General features: G+C 53.3%; 2 protein-coding genes across 2 annotated transcripts; both read right to left on the bottom strand.

Moving 5' to 3' along the window:
* Nucleotides 1-91: 91 nt before the first annotated feature.
* On the bottom strand, nucleotides 92-4749 carry GSR (glutathione-disulfide reductase). The gene is made up of 13 exons (XM_027749397.2): nucleotides 4621-4749; nucleotides 3844-3870; nucleotides 3502-3590; nucleotides 2974-3043; nucleotides 2659-2806; nucleotides 2499-2553; nucleotides 2322-2421; nucleotides 1786-1872; nucleotides 1432-1593; nucleotides 1092-1203; nucleotides 880-1011; nucleotides 588-721; nucleotides 92-410 (listed from the first exon to the last, which is right to left on the bottom strand). Exons 1-13 carry the CDS (start codon nucleotides 4747-4749, stop codon nucleotides 261-263), a joined length of 1395 nt encoding a protein of 464 aa, XP_027605198.1. The 3' UTR covers nucleotides 92-260.
* Nucleotides 4750-4853: 104 nt separating this feature from the next.
* Nucleotides 4854-12591, bottom strand: PPP2CB (protein phosphatase 2 catalytic subunit beta). The gene is made up of 7 exons (XM_027749386.2): nucleotides 12352-12591; nucleotides 8577-8786; nucleotides 8155-8328; nucleotides 7859-7948; nucleotides 7127-7288; nucleotides 6177-6295; nucleotides 4854-5633 (listed from the first exon to the last, which is right to left on the bottom strand). Exons 1-7 carry the CDS (start codon nucleotides 12451-12453, stop codon nucleotides 5561-5563), a joined length of 930 nt encoding a protein of 309 aa, XP_027605187.1. The 5' UTR covers nucleotides 12454-12591; the 3' UTR covers nucleotides 4854-5560.
* Nucleotides 12592-15516: the final 2925 nt, after the last annotated feature.

Raw genomic sequence — 15516 nt, 5'->3', positions numbered from 1 at the left:
TCCCTTCCATTGGCTGTTTACCCCCAGGTTCCAGGGAGATTTTGGCCCACGTGCCACCCCTGGAGACAAGGCACCAGCAGGGCAAAAGGCAGAGACTCGCCAGCATCACCGTATTTATTTCTGACCCCAGAGCACATCACGCCAACTTTGCAGGGACGCTCTCCGGGGCACCCATCCGGCACTAAGGCACTTTTAAAAACATAGTAAACATTTTTTCCCAGCTGCAGCTGCCACCCCTGGGGGTGCCTGTGCCCGCCAGCTCAGCGCAGAGTCACCAGCTCTTCGGCAGAAGTGGGGTGGATGGCGACGGTGTTGTCCAGGTCGGCCTTGGTGGCCCCCATTTTGATGGCCACGGCAAAGCCCTGCAGGATTTCGTCGCATCCCATCCCTTGCATGTGCAGTCCCACCACCTTCGGGGAAGAAGGGAGAGAGGCCGGGTGGGACCCAGCGCCGCCAAAATGAAGGCCTGAACTCTGACCCCAGGCCCTGGGGTGAGCAGGTCAGAGCTGACCGCACGGGGACAAGAGGACAGCCAGCTGCGGTGCCCACCACCCCCCCGTTGTCCCTCCCTGCTCCCCTCCACTCACCTTCTCCTCCTTGCCAACACACACCAGCTTCATGAGGCACTTCACCTTCCTCTGGGTGACAGCGTAGTACAAGGGGGTGAAGGACGTGCTGTAGATCTTCACGTTCTCCTTCCCGTGTGCAGCCACGGCTTCCTCTGCAGCAGAAGACACAGCGTGTGCGTTCCCAGAGAGGGACTCAAGCCCGTTTTTCAAGGCTCAGACGCACTTGCCGGGGATCAAACCCCCTCCTCGAGCAGCAGAGCAGCAGCTCTGAGCCACGGCGTCCCCAGCCCCGTGCCCCGTCTGTCCCCACCTTCGGTGAGTCCCACGGTGCCGATGGGCGGGTGGCTGAAGACGACGGTGGGGATGTTACTGTAGTCCAGCCGGGAATCCTGCTTGCCCTCGAAGAGCCTGTGGGCCAGCTTCCTGCCAGCCGCGATGGCCACTGCAGGGAGGGACAAGGGAGCCTGAGCCACGGCGTGGCACTGAGGGGCTGTAGAGGGGAGGGGGGCACGGCCGCAGTACCCGGGGTGAGGAGGGCTCTCCCACAGACGTCCCCGATGGCGTAGACCCCTCTCCTGGTGGTGTTCTGGTACTCGTCCACCACCACGTGGCCCTGGGCGTCCACCTGCACGCCCTGCCATGGGAAACAGCAGCTACGTTGGCACGTACTCCAGGAGGGATGGGACAAGCCGTGCCCATGGGGGGAACCGTGCTGGTGGCGAGGGGGCAAGTGGTGGGAGCACCATCCTGTGACAGGCTCTGGGAACCCCGAATACCCGTGGGACACCCGGAGACCTGTGGGACACTCAGAGACCTGTGGGCACTCTCACACCAGCACAGAAGGGACGTGCTGCCGCCTCACCACTTGGTCCAGGCACAGCCCCTCAGTGTTGGGCTCCCGCCCCACGGCCCACAGCAGGCAGTCCACATCCCGGATCACTCCCTCCGTCGGCTTGCGGCCGGGCACCGAGCAGGTCACCGTCACGTCCAGCAGCCCAGAGGAGGACTTAGTGACAGTCTTGACCTGTGGGGAATAACAGGAGCTGCTTCAGGAGAAGAAGGTGCCGATGGCCTTTGCCCTGCAGCTGTGCTGCAAAACCAGGAATGTCACCAAAACTGTGGCTCATCAAGCAGCACCCAAAACAGCAGCTTTCCCCCAGCCCTGCCTCCCCAGGAGGAATGGGATAAACCACAGGGCCGCTCTGCACGTTCGTACCTGCGTGTGCTTCCAGACCTCCACCCCCGTGTTCTCCAGCTCCTGGGTGCAGTTTGAGCTGATCATGGAGTCAAAGGTTCGCAGGACCTGGGCAGGGACCCCCCAGCCCTGTCAGATGAGGGTCCGCAGGCAAAGGCACTGCCTGGCAGCCCCTCCCCCAGCATTTCCCTGCTCCTGGGACCCGAGAGGTTTGGGGCGCTTCTGGTTAAACTTCTCTGTTTGTTTTTCCATTATTTTCTTTCCCTTTAATCCTCTTTTCAAGCTGTGACTTGAAATAAAGCTCAAGAGAACGGGTGCGGTGGCACACGGGGCTGCAGAAATTCCAGGCACACAGGAATTTAGTCCAGGCTGCCAAAACATGTCCCCCCAGCCCCCCCTTACACCCATCAGCCCAATGCCACCATCCTCTCCATCATCATTCCTGTGCTAACTCAGACCCTTCTTTACAAGGAGCTGACAAGCAGGAAACCCCAGTGGGCTGGGATGTGACTGCCAGGCGGGAAGCGCGGCTGGGGACAGATGGTGGGTGGCATTACCTTGTCCCGGCGGATCAGCAGGGATGACTTGGAGCCCAGCGTGGAGAGGATCCCCGCGATCTCCACCGCGATGTATCCGGCCCCCACGATAACGCTGCGCCTGTGGAGAAGCAACGATGCCGCGTCCAGGCACACGGAGCCAGAGCTGGCGGATATGAGGGGTGAGCCCCACTTTACCTGGGCAGCTCCTCCAGGTCGAAGAAGCCGTCACTGGTCATCCCCAGGCTGGCACCTGCAAAGCAGAGCCCCTTTCACACCCCTTACCTGCCCCACTTCCCCTCCCTGGACCCGCTTTGCTCTGGCAGACCTCTCTCCTGGGGAATTTCAGCAGGCTCACCGGGAATTTCGCTGTCGGAAGGGACAGCCGGGCGCCCCCCCGTGGCTATAAGGATGTGAGGGGCCGTGTACTTTTTCCCATCCACTTCAATGGTTGGCTCAGGATCAGCGGTGAACTTGCCGTAGCCCCGAATGATGTCGATGTGAGCCTTTGAGGGTGGGTAACATTCACGGGATTAACAGAAGGATGGGCTGCAGGAGACAGGGCTCCCACATTTGGAAAAGAGGACACCCATTAAGGCTGGAAAAGTGGCCACAAATCCATCAGAGTCCGCTCTCCCACTCGGCCCCCAGCATGAACACGTCCCACGCTCACCTTCTTTACGTTGCTCTCGTAGATGTCATTGAGGCGCCGCACATACGCGTCACGCTTCTCCTTGATGGTTCTGGAACAGAGCAGGGACTACTGTCACCATCAGCAGATAAGAGCTCAGGGAGAACAATGTGGCAATTAGTGCCATGGTCTAGTTCACAAAGTGGTGATCGGTCACAGGTTGGACTCGGTGATCCTGGAGGTCTTTTCCAACCTAAATGATTCTGTGAACTCCACCCCTTCGGTACATTATATCCATGCCACAAAACAAAACAGCTGCCTGTGATCACTTCTCCACCAACCTGCGGTTTTTGTGCCTGCCTCTTCTTCCCACAGCCAGTGTGCCACCCCTCTTTTCCAAAATACAGCCATGGAAACAGCTCTGCACCCACCCACGGGAAGCCTCAAAGCAGGCGGGGACCCCTTTGAGGTGGACAACGAGCCAAAGGGCCACGGTGCTGACCTGTGGCTGCTCCCCATGGGATACTCACTGGGAGATGCTCACTTCCAACTGGCTCTTTCCATTCTTACCTCCAGTGGAACTTGACACTGGGTGTTTCGAAGCCATAGTCAGCGTGATCATGGATAAACTCCGCGTGGACAGCCGTGTTCCACATCACCTGCCCGCACAAACCGCACCTTGGCTCAGGAAGACCGGTTTGATTTTGGGAAACCCCCACACACACTTCCCCATACCTCACACCTGCCCAGAGCAGCCCACAGGACACAATGTGCTCTGAGGCCCTGCTTCCTCCCCGTTCCTTCCTCCCCACACCCTGTGCCAGCACCTCCCTGCACTTTGGCAGGCACTCACACCAGACCCAACCCAAGCCACCAGAGGTGCCACCACAGCCAGTGGCAAAACACCCTTACCTTCTTTGGCACGCAGCCAACATTGACCTGGGGGTGGAATAAGAACAAAGCTCAGTTTTAAGGCTCAGTTTTCCAAAGGCAACGCTCAGGAGAACATCCCACAGCAGGCTGGTGCTGCATCTCAGCGCTCTGCCCGGGAAAACAAAGGCGGGATTACGGGTTCCTGGCAAAAGAGGGGTGTAACTCCCTCGGGCGCCTCAAGGTCTTGCGGTTTGACTGTTTTCCTTCACTTCCTTGAAAGAGAATATGCAAGGCGGAACCTTCAAACACAGAGGGGTTTTTTCCATTGATCATTTTAAAGCGATTTGCTGGGAGAAAGGCGTCTGCCATCCCCTTCCTGCACTTCTGATCCTGGTATGACAATTTTTCCAGCAGAACGCACTTAAGGAATAAAACTAGAGCCTGCCCCTGGCTTGTTTGAGGAACAAGCTTGTTTTTTGGCTTGTTACCGGCTCGCCGTGCCCGTGGGCTCCGCTTAGCCGCCTTGCAGTTCTGCTGCACAGACGCAGGATCCATCAGCACCCCGTCACCGGCTTGGAAACGGCCGGGAAGAAGCAGGAGGAGAGGGGCATTGGGATCCGTCCTGCTTCGGCGTGACAAGGCGGGTCCTTGCGCAACGCTCCCAGTCCGGGGGGGCGATTCCTTCCCTCCGGCTCCCCGCACCGCCGCCACCCCCGAGGGCACCGCGACCCTTCCCGGGGGGCACCGGGACCAGCCTGGGGGACCCCGCCCCGCGACACCCGCCCCCCGCCGCGGGTCCCCCCGCAAGTGACTCACGCAGGTGCCGCCGAGGCGCCGCGGCTCCACCAGCGCGACGCGGGCCCCCAGCTCGGCCGCCCGCCGGGCCCCCGCCAGCCCCCCGGAACCCCCGCCCAGCACCAGCAGCTCGTAGGCGGCCGCCGCCATCGCTCCGGGCTCGGTCTGACCCCGCCGCTCCGCCCCCGGGGCCGCCCCATCCCGGCCCGGTCCCCGCCCCGGTCCCCGCCCCGGCCCCGCACGACACCACGGACTGGGGGTTGACAAGGGCGTTTATTGGTTCGGGTACAGCGAGGAGGATTTGCAAGCACTTCCAGGACAAATATACAGAGGGGATGAGAGGGGAGGGAAACGACAAAAAAAGGGAGACAAAATAAACCCAAAAAAAAAAAAAAAATAAGAAGAAGAAAAAAAAAAAGGGGGCAGGATCAGCACAGAACGGGAATAGAGCTAAAAAGGGAACGCTTTTTTTCCGGGTTATGACAACATACTCCCAAGCAGGATTCACTTCCTTTCTCCAGTTAAGTCAAGCGGTCTTTCCAATAAAATAAAGAGTGATGGGGGATGGAGTTAGTGTGTATTTCCCTGGAAAACAAACTCTAATTCATGCCAGTTAAACACTAGAACTAAAAATGTACAAAGAAGCTTCAAAGGAGATGAAGTGTTTGTTAGAGTTACCTTTTCCTCTCTGAACAGTCCAGAAGGAAAACAATGACTACAAATACAGCAGGCAAACTGACTTTCGGGCTGATGGGCACGGGAGAGAGAGAGAGTGTTGTAAGGAATTCAGTCTCAAGTTGTGCTAAACGCTCTTCGTCCTCTGTATGGCACATTTTGGTCCATGATGGGGATTTGAAGTTGAGACGAACCCTGATTTCTTACAGAAACGTGTAAATATTGTTGCTTTTTCTTTTTTTTTAAAATGCCAGGTGTACTTCCTTCTACAAAGGTTGGGAGAGGTTTATAGGAAGTAGTCTGGGGTACGACGGGTAACATGAGGCTCTCCACGACGAGGTGCTGGGTCAAACTGGAGGCTGCAGGGGAGAGAAAGGGATCACTTACCCTCCTCCACAAGTCATTTTCCAACGCCACAATAAATACCAGATCTGTTCTCCTGCTGCTATTGTTGTACTCATCCCAGCTGCTTCCACGTAAAACATCTCAGGTTCCAAAACAAGTGTCCACGGGAGCTAAAACTCATCCATTGGCCAAATTGCTGCTTACAACCCATCCCCATTGCCACGTGAGCACAAAATTCAGACCCTCTCACCCACCTTTACAAAGCTCATGCTACCAAGAGTTAAAACAAATACATAAATCTGGATGTTTTTACTCTCTCCGTCAAGATTGGGCAGTAGAGGGATTAAAGTGCAGAAGCTCTGACTCTCCAGCCAGCCAGGAAGAAGAGCTTTTAGGAGCTTATTAACTCACTACTTATTTTTAGGGTAGAGCAAACAACATTAATCCCAGAGTGGTCTGAGTTGGCTTTTCGTGGAGAACCCCTTCGGAAAGGATCAGACATTCCTCATAGACCTGTTAGGAATAGAGAACAGCCCAGCCCAAGCCAGGGTACTCACAAGGAATATTTTAAAGTGTCATCTAGTTCCATGATAGCAGCCTGGTTCCCACAGCGGTAACAGTAATTGGGGGCACTGAAAATGGTAACCACATTCCGGTCGTGGCACCAGTTATAACCCTGCCAGGAAGAGAGAGAGAGAGGAAGAAAATGTCTCTGTTAAACCTCAGCTTGTCTGAAGTTCCTCTTCAGGCCTGAAATGCTCCAAGGCACTTGTGAAACTGGAGATTTCATTAACTATTTCCAAGTGATTTGGTTTCATTTCAAAATAGGTGCTCTGCTGCAAGCAGCAGCAGTAGGTACCTGGCAAAACCAGCTTCAAGCACTCCCCAGGAGATCATCCATTCCTCATTTGTGTGTTTATCCATTTTATATACAAATTATGGGCTGTACCACAAGGAAAGCCTTGAGATTTTTAGGGATGCCTTCAGCTTTCATCCACCACCACTGACAGTTTGCCTGCTGGATGGGGGTGACTTCAGACACACGGTACTGCTTAAGGGATCTATCTGCAGCAGATTTTAAAAATACATCTGCTCCATTGACCCACCTGGCAGTTTTCCAGCAAGACATTCAAGAATAGCCTGTTGACAGCCAAAAATGGCTTAATCTCTGTCACATCCGAGTATTACGGATGCAGCAGCAGCCCAAGTAGAGCTGTCAGCATGTAAAGAGATTACTCCTGCCACAAACAGGGTGCAACAAGGTCCCTTTGGCAATTTACTTGGAGGGGGACATTTACTTGGAAAGGGCAGGACATCCCCTTATTTACACTGTGAGTCAAAGCACGTAATTTTACGTTGCTTGTTTTTTTCACATGATTAAAGCCTCCCCTTGGCACTTACCCACCTAAGACTCAGGTGTCAACAAACCCATCAGTGGAAGGTGTCAGAGAGGAGACACCAGCGGCCCCTGTTTGGTTAGCCCTGGCTAGCAGAGTGCTTGCCCTACCTCCATGACCAGCTGGTGAGCACGGGAGACCAGTGTGAGACCATTGGCGTGGTTAAATGTTTCGGAGATATCCTGCCCGAAGGTGTAGCCAGCACCACGTGGAGATATGCCCCAGCCACCGCGGTCATCCGGATCCGACCACAACAGATCACACATCGGACCCTTGGGAAAGATTAAGCGTTGTTAGATCGCTGCCAAGGCGGTGAAACATATTTTATTTACAGTAACAAGACTCCCAGCACGCTGAGTTTATTCGACACACACTCACAAGCCCCGCAACTTCCAGCTGCCCTGGGAGCTCCAAGGGTGGCTTTTCAGCCCTGGTTTCAGGCCCCCAGAAAGTGATGAACAAGGATGAAACACCACTGAAGGAGGAATTGGCTGGGGGGAAGGATGGTGACACAATGTGGCTTCACGGGGTGGTTGTCAGTTCACAACCACCTCTGTGATGAGGCTGAAGGTAGTAAACACCCTTCCCTGCCAAATACTGCCCTTTGAGTCAGCCTGACAGTCCAAAAATCCTGTGATTCTGTGGAAGACAGCTGTGAAACCCCCACAGCTCTCCTTTTGTAGGCTGCTGTAATCAAAGCAGACTGACTTGGGTGTGCTTTGCCTAAATATTCATCCGCTCTGGATTTTGGAAAGGCCTTAATCCGCATGTGTTTAAATGGATTTCAATGTGAGGATACATTTGCATTACTGAAGTTTCTGAGGCATTTCCTTTCCTATTACCTCGTGCGGAACTTCCTGCAGGCGGTCCAGAGCCCTGATATGATCCAGTGTATCTATGGATGGAGAGAGGCCACCGTGGAGGCAGAATATCTGTTCCAGAAAAAAAAAAACACAGCAATCCATTCAGAGCATGTCGTTTAGAACGATCTCCAAATCAGCTGCTTTTAGCTCAGTTGGCAATTACAGCCCTTGCACCACCACTTAAGGGAGCTGGTTTGGGACTGTTCTCGTGGCTGCCAGACAATCCAGCCAGCAGAACCCCGTGGAACGGAGTGTTTTCCTTCTCCCAGGCTTACCTGGCCGTCTACTAGAGCTGTGAGTGGGAGATAATCAAAGAGGTCTGTGAAGTACTTCCAGACGTTGGCGTTGCCGTACTTGCGCAGACACTCGTCGTAGAAGCCGTAGACTTGTGTGATTTGCCTGCTTTCGTGGTTGCCCCTCAGGATCGTGATGCGTTCCGGGTAGCGCACCTGGGGACGAAGGAAACGCTTCCTTAACACGGGAATTGCACCACGGGCATGGAAAGAGGCAGTAATGGAATACTGCAAACGGCAGCCGAGCGCTCAGCTCCGTGCTCAGCACGTGTCCATTGCTGCCTATCAATTTACATCCGCTGAGCTCAAGTCAGCTCCTGAGTCTCCAGAGCAAATCATTCCGGAGAAAATTATTCCAAATTCCCCAAAACCAGAGGTTTTGCCCCAAATCTCTCAAGCCATACCTTCAACGCTACTAGGAGAGTCACCGTCTCCACGGAGTAATAGCCTCTGTCCACGTAGTCTCCCATGAACAGGTAATTTGTGTCCGGCGACTTCCCGCCGATCCTGAAGAGCTCCATGAGGTCGTGGAACTGCCCGTGGACATCCCCGCAGACGGTGACAGGGCATCGTACCTCTTGCACGTTCGACTCTTTTGTAAGGATTTCTTTAGCCTGGCAAGAAAAACACATTTAGGTCAAAAAGCTCTTCCAAGAGCAGGTGTGGATGTTATTCCACTGCATTCCCACTGGAAAGCCAGATTCAAAGCGGCTCAAGCTGACCACTGGAAAAACAGTTTGGTGGGTGAGGACAGACAAGGTGTGTTTCCCAAATCCCTGTGCCCAAGGACAAGCAGGTCTGTTGTGGCGAGGCCTGATTCCCCTCGCCCAGGGCACTTTTTCCCTGCCAGAATTCCAATCCTCTTCCAAGCACAACAGTTTAGTAACTTCTAAAAGCAAGTCACATACAACTGGAAAAGCAAAGTGAGAGGCAACTGAAACATACCGAGCCCCAACCAGCTTCCCTGGCCATACCCAGCTGGCAACAAAACAGCCACAGATGGAGGGATGGCATCCCTGGATTTAGTCATCTCTTCTTCCACACCCAGTAGCTCCTCTGCTAATTACAGCCATGTAATGTAGCCTATCTGCACCACCTTATTATCCTTATCAAATACCAGGTTTGCTGTGCTGCCTCCAGCTCGCTGACTGATGCCGATCAGCGCTCCAGGCACACCGGAGGCACAGGGAACACCCACGGGTTGGCTCGGTCTGATCCCAACAAAAGGGAGGGAAGATCACCAGCACTGAGCAGTCACCAGCAGGTGATGATCTGGGCATTCCTTGCCACATCCCTTAGCTCGGGATGAGGTAGCTCCCACCTGCTACTGCCAGGAAGGAGCTGCTTCCCGAGGATACCCTCAGTGGGCTCCCCAAGGATGACTGCATTCCCATTCCAATGTTTGCTGCCTTGCCTCTTTTAGGGAAAGCTTCTATTTGGAAGGAATAACTAAACCCCAAGCAGTTTGGACAGCTTGGACAGCATCCAGCGTGCCCCTTGCACGGAACATAACCCGAGGGATGTGACCCTGACCCTAAAAGACACATCCTGCACACGGACTCGATGACGTGGGGTCTGCCTTGCACTCCTAACCCGACCGGGAACTGCTCAGTGTGTTGTATTTGAGTGCAATAGTAGCACTCAGACTCTGCTCACTCACACATCTTTAAAAGCATTTATAGTGCCTTTGGAGAGCTTCCACCCTCGGGGAGAGACAAATATAAACCCACAAAGCAGCTGCTCTGTGTGTTCCGACTGCTGCACACAGCAACAGGCTAGCATTTAGTTGGAACCTGGAGCTCAGCAGAGCTCCCCTTCCACAGGAACAGGGCAAATACGCCCACCTTAAATCCAGCCCAGGTCCTGAAATTCTGGTACCAGGAGGATCCAGAAGTTTCCCCTCACGAGAAGGGAGGAGCTGGCAGCTGATGAGCAGCAGCTCCTTACGCTGCCAACCAGCTGTTCCCCTGCAGCCCTTTTTAGCTCACCCTGCGGACACACATCCGTGCACGTGGATAGACCCAGCCTGGCATTTTAACTCCGCAGAGCTGGTTTAAGTCAGGCCCAGGAGCCCAAGTTTGCCCTCACACGATGATTTTAGAGACCTTCAGAATCTTCAGCATCGATAAAAAAGAGCCCAGAAAAGCAGTAACTACCCAGTGCATCCGTCTGCACTGTGCAGAGCGAGCACTGACAGCAAATGACTTAAAATAACGAAAAGCACCATTAAAAAACAAGAACAAAAATCTCTGATTCAGGCAAGGCTGCCTGGCATCGTCATCACTTATTTATTTCAGGAGGCTGATAAATAACTATGACTTAAAAGTCAAATTTTAGCTACCTTTGCTATAGAAAACAGTGACTAACATTATCAGCTTCCTGAGCATCTCTGTCCCACTTGTTCTGGATGAAAACCATATCCAGGTCAGGATGAAAAGAAGCAGCTTTCAGGTGTTTTCATTAAATAAACCTAAACAAGAGTTGCCATGTCTGTGCTCAAAGTGACTTTGAAGAACAGACTGTTTGCCAGCTGTGAGCTTGCCCATCATCCCAGCTCCCGGTGTGGTTTGTGTACAAGATCCTTGGAGAGCAGAGATGGAGAGACGAAACGTTCCTGACCGTGACTCAACACAACACCAGGAATTTCACGCAACCAGACTGTGGCCCTTCTTACACCCCCAAAGAACAAGGGTAGGAAAGAAAAGCTACAAGGAGAGGGATGGTTATGGAAGACTGCTTGTTTAATTCAGGAGACAGACTTTTCCTTGTCTTCTTACATATCCCATTTCATTATTTTGGTGAAAAACCTTTTTTTTGGTGAAAAATCCCTAACCTGGATTAAGCAGGACGGCTCTCAACTCCCCCACCTGCACCCCCAGCCATGCCCAATCCTTCCCTCATTACTGTCCATTATGCCAGTAATGAAAAATTACACACATGGAAACTCTGGGATTTGTTTTTTTTTTCCCCACCTCATTTTGTTTTTTTGTTTTAGTACCGAGTTCTTCCACAAATTTAAACCCGAGGCAAGAGGTACTACTCTGCTTGGCCTCTTCAGAATCAGTCCCAAAAAAGGGAATGCTAAGAAGCGACAAAAGGGTTTCCCCAAATATTATTTCAAGGAAACCAACTAAACCAGCTTTGTGGCAGGGCTGCACACCCAGAGGTTTTTGTAAGCTCCTCTCCCGGGTGACAAAACCACTCCCCAAAACTTAAACAAGCCAAGTCAGAGCACGGCACAGTATTTCCTTCGTGTCCAAGTCCTTTCCATCAGTTTCCAGCACCCTGGAAGTACGAGGTGCTTGTGACAGATGACACACCTACCTGTCACCTGGAGGACAAACACCCTCCCCATCTCCAGCTGAGCTGCCACTCTCCCTGTTCCCTGTGTGCACAGCCACAGTCTGCTGGCACTGCCCTCCAGCTTCCCAAACAGCCACAGCTCCAGCTTCCCAAAACACAGCAGCCACAGCTCCCTCAGAAACGACGGAGCTCTGCAGAAGGAGTCACAAAGCTCCCAACATGGGATTGAAAAAGGAAAGAGGGAAGGAAAAAGGAGGGAAGGAAACACAGGCAGAGTGGGGGTGAGGTAGGAGTCGGGATCATTGCTGGAAGCACCAGCCAAGGAAAACCTTCACTTGGTTGCTGTCTGCAGTGTAGAGGGAGTGTTCACACAGAGCTATTGGACTTCTCAGACAAAACCCAACACCAGTCTAAGGATCCTTCTCTAGACTGAAAAAAAAAAAAAGAAAAAGACTCTTGCCAGTCTCCACTAAACCAATCCAAGCCGGCATTTGCCAAGGGCTGTCCAAACCACAGCCCGGAATTGCAGACGGTGTCCTTTATCCGACCATTCCTCCTTCTATTTTGGTCCCCTTCAGCAGGCTCCGAGCCTCCCCTCTGACCCGCTCTGCTTCCCTAGATCCCACCTTGGATGTCACGGGGTTTCCTCACTGACTTGGGGTTGATTTTTCAGCACGGGGCTACGACACGTTGTGTAGGATAGCAGGATGACAGACACCTCACAGGCACCATCCGCGTCTCCCAATGCCCGATATCCCGCAGGCACCAGCCCGCTCTCCCAATGCCCGACATCCCCGCGGCCGCATCCGTGTCTCCCAGTGCCCGATATCCCACAGGCACCACGCCGCTCCCCCAACGTCCGGGCCCCGCACTCACCTTCTCGCAGAGGCTGCGGACCTGGCTCTCGCTCAGCTGCCGGCACTCGTTCAGCTGCTCGATCCACTGGTCGAGCTCCTTGGCGAAGCCCTTCTCCTCCATGGCGGGGGCCGGGCGGGCCCCGCGCGGCCCGGGCCCGCCTGTGGGTGGCGGCGGCGGCGGCCGGGGACGCGCGGCCCGCTCGGGTCGGCTCCGCTCCGCGTAATGGCGGCGCCCCCCGCCTGCCGCGGCTGCTGCGCACTTCCGGCCACGCCCCCGCCGCGTGCGCGGCGTGCGCGCGCACGCTTCCGGCGCGCCGCGTCCCCACTCGGAGCCACGCCCCGTGCCCCCCGAGGCCACGCCCCCGCCGTCATCTCCTCCCCGCCCCTCGGAGCCACGCCCTTCTCCCATGGCCCCGCCCCCTCGCGGCCCCGCCCCGCCCCTCCCTCCCCTCCCAGCTCCCGCCGCTCCAAACCCCTCGGCGCAACCCGCGCCGTTCCAAGGCAAAATGGATAAAACGCTCCGCTCTCTCTAAGGAAAAAGCATAAATAAAATCACAAGCTTCTGCGCTCGCCGTGGGTGTCGAGAGCCAAGCGCTGCCAGCAGGGCAGTTGTTCACTCTGGGAATGTATGAAAATCCCTTTCACTAAGGGATGTTACTAATTCCCTTCACTATATTCCTGTGACACACTATTGGGCACGCATACCGTGATGCACCAAACGCAGCACGTGATGAACGAATATAAGCAATAAAGATTAATATGTTTGCTTACAGTCTGGTACTCGATCCATCTCGCCCTCAGCCCTAAATTCTGACTGACCTGCACAAATTTCTACTCGCTGCTCTTCATTTATCTTCTGCAATTTTTCACTTGCTTTACTGTCTCCTCTGTACCAAAATGGAATAGTAATATCGTGATAATGATATAATAATTCACTGCCACAGTCTGGAGCACTGTGCGACTGTTCCAAGTCAAGGACCGGGATTTTAGGGGATCACTGGTGGGAAACTTTTCTGGGATTTTTAGCAGAATAAGATAAATCAAGTCCATGTGGTATTTTTTTTTTCATGTCAGATGGAAAAGCTGAGGTTTGCTGAGGACTGACTCAGGTTGTTCTACTGGGAACACCGATGCCAGTCCCAGTTTCCTTAACTCCTGCTGGGTAATGCAGCAGGACTTGTGGACCCTTGAATCACTTGAGGTGATTCAAAACACCACATCCCTGAAGTGAACTTTCCAACTAAAAATACACTTAGCAAAGTAAAAAGGAGCATATATATATATATATATATCTAAAATATAGTTTTGTAGCTACTCTTCTACATGCCCAGCATTTGCCATTCCAGTTCCCAGGAAAGACAACTGCCAGGAACCATCCACACACCCCTGGATGTTTAATTTGCTGATTTGTTTCCAGAAGATTATTCTTAACCGTATTGCCCATGTTTGTGACACTGCAGCAGAGAGCGGTCCTGGGATAAGGAGAATCCTCCAGCATGGCAGTGGACAATAAATCTTCCCACCCCTATAGCTTCCTGAGCCACTGTCCCTGACCTCTGAATTTTGGGCTGCACCAGACTCCCACCTCCATGTCCAGAAATGGGATTTGCTTGTGGTGCTGGGCTGGTTTTCTCTCTTCTTTTGGGATAATTTTCTCAGAGATCTCCAGGCCCTGGTGCTTCCCAGCGTTTAGCGTGTGGATTTTCCACCACCTCCTCTAAAATCTCACCATTGCTGTGCTAGAACCTTCTAAAAAGGCAATGCTGGTGAAAGGGGCATAACAGGCGATGAAAAAATAAATAAATGCTGGTTGTGCAACATTAAACCCCTCATGGGGTACCTTGCTTTCTTATTTTTGTGATTTTTCCACTGCAACTTGGTCTTTTAGGGTGCGATACAAAACGCAAGTGAAACAAAATCAGAAAATAATTACCCACAGTCACCACCATTGCCCGGGCTTATCCCCCGCTGCCCAAGGAATGCTGGATTCCTAAGGGTACTCCTGTGTTTTAGAAAGGAAAAAAACCCCACCCTACAGTGAATAAATAAAATAAATCAGCAAAGTTCTTCCTTCTGCCAGCAGTTGAGGGTGCACAAATACAGGGGGAGCTGCTCTGGGTGGCCCCAAAAGGACACCGGACCCCCTGGGAGTGTGCAGGGGTACCCAGGGTCACAAGGATGAGGATCCCTAAAACACGTTCTGGGATGCAGACCCCACATTTGGGCTGAGGACGGGAGGCAGACATACCTGGCAGGTCCCTCCATGAAGCCTGGCTTCTTGTTCCCAGCATCTTCCCACAGGATTCATCTCTGTCCTCCTTCCTGTGCTGGTGTCCATCACCATGGGCAGTGCTGCTTGTACTGCGAGGAGCAGCTGGAAACATCTACAAAACCTTGATAAAGTGGGGAAAAAAGCTGGAGAGAGGTCAGAGGGGATGACAGAGGAAAAGAGGGGAGACAGTGCCAGGAGAAGGGGGATAAATGGACTCTGTGGCCCTAGCACATGCACCAGGGATGGTTTCCAAAAGGAAGGAGGGTGACAGCATGGATCCCCCTCTCATGGATCCCCCTGAAATGTTCCTCTCAGATACAGCTATGTCTTTTAGGGAATATAAAATGTCCTCCTGCAGCAGCCTGCAACAATTTTACTCTCAAAATAGCTTTTTTTGGGGGGGACTGGGGGGAACCTCAAAACCCGCGAGTCTTGCAACAGGTTTTGATCGCAAACGCGGGCAAATCTGGAATATTTGCTTATTCCTTTTATTGAACCTGCTGGCTGATTTGATTACTCCCCTGGAAACGCATGTGCAAATCAGTTTTCCAGCCGTTTGAGGGCACTGCCTTCCGCCGAGACGTCTCCGGTGACTGATGCCAACTCCTCGCTAATGCAATGTGCAGGAAGAGCCGGCGCTGGATGCCGACGCCGATGCCCAGAGCTTTCAGCCGCTCGCAGCCATAAATCCCTTCATTCCCAGATGCAAAACGCCGCCGTCGGAAATGCCTCGCCCACAAAAAAATTCAATCTCTTAAATTAAGCAGGCTGAAGCCACGCACTCGCCTGGATAGAAGGATCTGATGATGGAAGAGCGGGGGGAAAAAAGGGCATAAAATTGAAAAGCCCCAGGGAGATGAATGGGAGATAACGGAGAGAGAAACATTTACAGCCTGAAATGATTCCTCCTCC

The sequence above is a fragment of the Pipra filicauda genome, unplaced genomic scaffold (assembly GCF_003945595.2).
Source record: "Pipra filicauda isolate LSUMZ 115617 unplaced genomic scaffold, ASM394559v2 scaffold691_size150487_pilon, whole genome shotgun sequence".
Classification (NCBI taxonomy): Eukaryota; Metazoa; Chordata; class Aves; order Passeriformes; family Pipridae; genus Pipra; species Pipra filicauda.
This window is presented reverse-complemented; position numbering and strand designations above follow the sequence as displayed.